Below are 6,573 nucleotides of genomic sequence, written 5' to 3' on the forward strand. Positions count from 1 at the left end.
ATGTTCACACCACAATATCTTAAGTACGGTACTTCAAGCGGAAAAACCAAATACATGCAAATATTTATGGGTTTTTAAAAGAGAAAGCTGGTACTAGCTTAAATTTCCAAAAGAAAGAAAAAAAATACTTAAATTATGGCCATACCAAGATATTAACAGGCATTTCCAAAAAGTTACATAAGGGGTTCTGAGGGAAAAAAATGAAAAAATTACAAATATACTATGCTTTCAACTTTGTCATTATCTTTTTGCCTTACAAACAAAATGGAAGAGAAAATATCCACTACTAATATTCTACATAGTGATATAATTTTGAAGAAAAGTATAAATACCTTTAACTTAGAACAGGTTAAAACCACAGAGTACATTGCTTGTTGTTGAATTGCTTGTTAAGTATATCATGTTAATCGCTTTCTCAAAGCTCTCCTACCACCCCTTTTTTAAAAATTTGGGTGAAATTGGACAGGATCCAAGAGACTAAGCATTGGTAGTGCTCTTTCAGAGGACCCAAGTTTGATATCCAGTACCCAACACTGTGCTTCTGGCCTCTGAGGATACCTAAACACACATGTACATACTACCAACATATCATTGAAAATAAAATACATTAAAACAAGGAAAAAGGGCTGTGTTCAGTCAAGTGACTCAACCTAAATTAATAGTTTAGGTTTAGTGGGGCCCGGACTCATAAAAGCTGGCGATGTGAGACTTTCCCTTCCAGTGTTGACAAACCTTGGGCTTCAAGGTTTTAAAAAACTAGCCTGTAGATCAATTAACAAGTAATCAGTTAAGTTTAAAAGCGTTTGAACACACTACAGTACATCTCACTAACAGAAGATGTTATTGAAGAGCTCGACATTCCCACTTAAGTTTTCTTGTGTGAACCCTTTTAGGTCACAGATCGATATCCTGTTCTCCAGTTACAGGAGACAGGGTCAGTTGCGAAACGTCAAGTGTTTTGGCTACACTGGCTGAGCAGCAGGCCTTTGTTATACACACCCTCCCAGTCCACTACAACTGGAACCAGAGACACCATCTTGCCAGGCTTTTACAGGTGCTGAGGATTCTAACTCAGGCCATGCTTGCAGTTTGATTTTTCGAGACAGGGTTTCTCTGTATAACCTTGGCTGTCCTGGAACTCACTCTGTAGACCAGGCTGGCCTCAAACTCAGAAATCTGCCTGCCTCTGCCTCCCAAGTGCTGGGATTAAAGGCATGCGTCACCACTGCCCGGCCATGCTTGCAATTTCCCAAGCCACCTTTCAAGCTATGAGAATGTTCTAATGTGACAAAAGATAACCATGGTCCTGATGCTTTACTCCAAAGTGGTACCTGGGGCAGCTGATGGTTACCTATGAAAGGTTGTCAGCAGTACACCTCTGCTATCAAGGTACCCAGATGCAGCCCTCCCAAACTGTTTTGAGGCAGTTTTGTTATGTAACTCAGATGTCCTCAATACTTCTGGGACAAAGAATGTATGACTATATCCATTATATTTTAAATAAGACATTTGCAACACTCTAACCAGCTGTTATCTGTGTTCCCCTCACTTGCAGGGAGAAAAGGGGCCAATGTTATCAGGGATAGTCAAGTGTCTTCTGTTTAAAGTTACAGCTTCAGCTTCAGTTCCGGGGATCTGAAGAACCTTTTGGGGCGCACCTGTATCAGTACTGGGGAGGTAACAAAGGGGCTCCTCAGGTTTAAGTAGGAGCCTATGTTCAAGCTGAGCCATATTAGCAGAACATGTCTCAAAAACAAAACTCAGAACCATGTTTTGCTTTTTAGAACAGTTTTTGTGTTTGCCTCCATGTATGTGATAGATTTCTGCCTTTTACTCAGTTACTATGGAAGACATAGTAACTATGTCCCTCCTCTATAGACAGACACATCATATCACCAGCTTCTGGGGTAATGGCTAAATCTGGAACAGACAACAGAAACACAATAGGAAATAGACTTCTGTATGGCCCTGGACCAGTGTTGGCTCTCTCAGCATTAAGGAGCTTCAGGAAACTTGTTCAATGAGCATTAACACCAAAGTAAAGCCCATATTTTAAGGTCCTAACCTGGAATAAAATGCAATAAAATTCACCATCTGACAACCATTCAGGGTTGTTGTACATATTAACAGACCATCAGTAAACTTTAAAAAAGTTCATTCAAAACAGCCTGAGGCTGGTTTCTGGTTTGATCGTGTAGAGGATACTACAAAACGGTCTAAGTGTCATCAAGAGTAGAAGAGAATCATTCCCTTTTTGAGTGCTGGGATTAAAGGTGTGTGCTACCATTGCCGCAAGAACCATTCCTAATCAAAGGAACTTCTCAAGATCCTAGTATCCAGTGACTTCCAGCCACCATCTCCTTTCCTCAAGTACTAAAACAAACCACACATAACAGAACCGTAGACCCAAGCCTTGATTTTTATTATTTAAAAAAATTGCATATTTATTTTGCTTTCTGACTCTGTGCTTGTGCCTTCAACACTTTCACAACGATTTTCTGCTCTTCAATAAGGAAAGCTCGCTTGATCCTAGAAAGAAAAACAAAGCAGTCATTATTTAACACAGGAAAGTCACCATTGTAAGACGGAGCAAAGCAATCAAGAGCCTAGAAGAATGTAAAAAGAAAAATTCACAAAGCTTGTGAAGTTACACGAACATCTGCAGGACTAATCTCCAATTCCAAGTAGCCTTGACTGCTTCATGATCAACTATAAAATACATGTGCTGTGCGGGCAAGTTTTATGTCAACTAGACATAAGCTAGAGTCATACAGGAAGAGGGGACATCAATTAAGAAAATGTCCCCAGACTGAGAATCATTTAGGGTTGTTTAACATCTACCCCCAAGTTGTCTCTGGTCATGGTTATCACAGCAACAGAAACCTAACAGACAGTATCCACAAGACAAGACCATCACTTAAGATAGCTTCTGGCAATACTTTTGCATCAGGATTCAGGACATATATTATTAAAATGTCACAGAATGTTTTAATCACTTTATGGTTTTCCATAATTCTAGCTCCCAGCTGGGAACTAGGACTCGTGGTATGTGTGTAAAGAAAGGAGCCAAGGACACAGTCTTGATAGGACCAAATCTAGAGTCTGTAGACCACGAATCAAATATGCCAAGCAAATTCCTATAGCTCAAAACTCACCACTTTACCCAGCCCCCTTTCACCTCCTCCTTCTGGTGTCAGGTCAAACACCAGCACCTCCAAATCCTTTGTTTGTATCATTCAGGTATGACCTCAAATGTCAACCCAGTTTCAACAACTGCATAAGATTTCTCTTCTAAACTTTATGAAGTTCAGACTGCCTGCATTACAGAACATTTGACCTGTGCTTGTATTAACATACTAGGCCTTCCTCCTCTTAATGAACAACTCCCACAAACAGGGCAGGGAGAGTGTCCTCAAGAAACAAAACCCACTTGGTCCGAGCATTCTGTAAACTACCAAACAAACCAGAGTTTGTCTAACTCCGCCTCTCAACTCTCCCCTCACCAGTCCTCCCATTCTCTCCTTAGACATTCTGAGCACTGCACAGTAGTAACTCTGAGTGTAAAACACAAGTGCTGGTTTCTTCCCCCAAACCAACCCACCCAGAAGCTCTGAATGTTATTTGGCACTCAGCAAATACTCCACAACCATCCTTATAACTATCCGGTATCCAAAATATTCAGTCCCCTTGCCACCAAACCCTCTCTAGGCCATCAGGTAGTAAGGCAAGGGCACTTTCCTCTTGCTGCCTAAGCTTCTGTATACCCAAACCTTCATCATAATAAGCCAGACCCTCAGCTTTTGCTTGAGATTCATGAGTTCCCTCATCCCAAGACTAAAGCTTTCTAAGCCCTTCAGTCTTTCCTGGCTTTGTCTGTCACCTTCTCAATCAGCAACCCAAACCAACACCTGTTCCCACACCCCCAAGACTGGCTCCTCCACAGCTGCCTACTATCGAACACCAACTCTGCATCTCTCGTCTGTTCTCTATAAACCAATGCTATTTTCAAGATACCTCCAGATTCCAACACAACAGGAGCATCTCGAGGGTTTCACGAGACCCCTTATCTCCTAGCAGTAACAAACACAGACGCCCCACTCACCTGTCTCGGACACACTTGGCACACATGGACCCACCATAGGCCCTGCTGACATGCTTCTTTGTCTTAGACAATCTCATAAGGACTTTGGGTCTCACAGCACGAACCTGTGTAACAAAGACTAATTACCTTAAGATGCTCAGGAAGAAAGACATTTCATAGTAACCGGACCAGGTCACAACAGGAAAGTCTACCGGATTTACCCGGAAGCCACTGGTCACCTCTCGAACTGGTTACTTTGGACTCCAGACATTTAATAGCTCCCAAGAATCTTAGCAGCAAGTTGGCCTTCACTATTTCGCTACTGAGGGATTAAGACTCTCTCAAAAGGGCACTTACCCCTCGCAGTCTGCCTGGGCACACACCACATGCGGATTTAGGAGCTTTCCCAACCTTCTTGGTGTAAAGGTAAACAATCCTGTTGCCAGGGGTCCGGGACCTAGGAACAGAGATTGTAAGCAGCTCAGTACATCACAGAGAAAGCAACAATAATTGTCTTATTAAACTTGCAAATACTTACAGCCTAGTTTTGTTAGAGGCTGTGTTGTAGGAAAGCCTACGACGGTAGGTCAAACGCTGGACCATCTTGAGTGCCTAAAATTTAGAGAATTAAAAAAAAAAAAAATCACCTTTCACTGTAAGGTAAATTAAAGGTCAAAGCATCACCACATGTGTCTTACATTCATACACATTTCCTACTGGTAGACAAGCATGGAGTTTGGTGAAAATCCTGATCATGGCTCATTCCTCAAGAAGTCTGTTTTGTTTGGTAACACTAATTTAAAGGATGACAAGTGGGACCCTTAGGTGATTTCCCAGCAGCGCTATTTGCTGGCAATACAGAGCCAGCTCCTTCCTGGGCTCTAAGACAGTATTTTCAACCAAGATCTACAGCTACCAGGGAAGATCAAGACACTGAACTATCTCCACTCTCCACAGTGCTGACAAATGGTAAGGTATCTGTTTAGAATCTAGGTCTTGTCCCAAAGCAGCTTCCCCGAGAAGTTAATCTGTTTATTAACGGGACCCGGGTTTTGTGCTGTTTAAAACCGGAACCGAGTTCCTTATCGGATCAGTTACTAAACGACCCTCCGACCCGCAGCAGTGATGCATTTGGAATCCAGATCTTCAACGCGCCGGGCGAGCATTCTACCCAAGACCTTTACAAGTACTCGGCCCACGCAACTCTGTTTTAAGGCGGGCTGTCAAGTCTCAAAGCCTGGGACAAATGGCTGAAGCGCCTATTTAGCACTAGTTCCCCACGTAGCAGAAGCCTAAGGCAGGAGCAGCCAAACTGACTCATCTTCCCCACCTTCCAAACACCCGCTTTAAAAGGAGCCCAAATGCCACGCACCTAAAGCGACACAGACCAGTGTTTAAGGACCTAAGCCGCCACTGTTTTAATTGTATCTTCATAACCAAGCCGGACTGCGCCACGGGCCCTGCTATCGCGTCTCGCTAGCTCACTAGCCACCATGTCAGACATTAACAGGGGAGCAGCCGGAGGCCGCGATCCCCGACGACTCCACCGTTCCAATCCTAAGCGCTTCACAACCACGACCTAAGCCTCTCGCTCTCCGTACCCGGCGGCCGAGGCGCGCGGGGCTCCGGCTACTCACCGCTTCGGAAGCGCTGGTTTGACGGAGAGCTTTCCGAAACTACGAGCCGAAGTTTCCCGCCCGGTACGCACCTCTCCTCGCCCCTCACCACTAATCCCAGCCACAGCACCGTTCCCGAGTGCGTCCCGCCCGCCTAACTCCTCGGATGGCTACGGATCGTAAACAGTAAAAACACAGACCAGAGGCAGGCCACCATACCTCTAAGCACCGTCCCCGGAAGAGGAAAAGGAAGAGGCGGGCGGGTTCAAAGGTCAAATGTGACTGCGCCGGACAGGAAGTACGTCAGAGAAAGCGGCGCGTCGGCGCGCGCGCCGCCATGTTGTACGGAAACGGACGCGGGGACCTGTGTAGGTGGGACCGCGTTGAGCTTCGGATTTGTAGTATGGCTTCCGTAGGCGCGAGCTGTCTTTAGCCACGCGTAGGAACGTCAGGTGAAAAATTAGGTGTAGGAATGCTGAGGGAGCGAAAGCAATGATAGAGGAGCCCTCCCCAACTCCCTAAGAGAAAACAAGGGCGCCACGACGCGTTTAGCCTAGGGTAATTAGACCTGGTTTTAAATCTCTATGACTTTCCATAAGGTGACCTGGGCCTTTCTCATTCTGGACCTTCCATTCTATTATTCAGCCAGAGCACAAACTTTACAGACTTTTAACCAAGCATTTGCTAATTACTAGCTATCTCACTTTGGGCAAGTCCGCATAAGTCTCTTAAGAGGAAGATATTATTAAGTACCCCTGCAATGATCAAAGGCATCCTGAAGTTAAAGCACTTAACCTGCAAGTCTTACAAAGAGCAAGTGCGCTGTAAGTGGTGCCTAATTTATGATTACGTGCAAACAGCTAACTTGAGACTTTG

At 44.5% G+C, this 6,573-nt stretch overlaps 1 protein-coding gene across 2 annotated transcripts; it reads right to left on the minus strand.

Moving 5' to 3' along the window:
• Nucleotides 1-2,395: 2,395 nt before the first annotated feature.
• Nucleotides 2,396-5,957, minus strand: Rpl34 (ribosomal protein L34). Of its 2 annotated transcripts, none has more exons than XM_034501429.2 (5): nucleotides 5,917-5,957; nucleotides 4,620-4,693; nucleotides 4,439-4,538; nucleotides 4,103-4,206; nucleotides 2,396-2,529 (listed from the first exon to the last, which is right to left on the minus strand). In XM_034501429.2, exons 2-5 carry the CDS (start codon nucleotides 4,682-4,684, stop codon nucleotides 2,445-2,447), a joined length of 354 nt encoding a protein of 117 aa, XP_034357320.1. In that variant the 5' UTR covers nucleotides 4,685-4,693; nucleotides 5,917-5,957; the 3' UTR covers nucleotides 2,396-2,444. The 2 variants fall into 2 exon arrangements, with proteins under 2 accessions (XP_034357320.1, XP_034357321.1); XM_034501430.2 differs by lacking the exon at nucleotides 5,917-5,957 and adding an exon at nucleotides 5,719-5,881.
• Nucleotides 5,958-6,573: the final 616 nt, after the last annotated feature.

This window comes from Arvicanthis niloticus, chromosome 4, assembly GCF_011762505.2.
Source record: "Arvicanthis niloticus isolate mArvNil1 chromosome 4, mArvNil1.pat.X, whole genome shotgun sequence".
Classification (NCBI taxonomy): Eukaryota; Metazoa; Chordata; class Mammalia; order Rodentia; family Muridae; genus Arvicanthis; species Arvicanthis niloticus.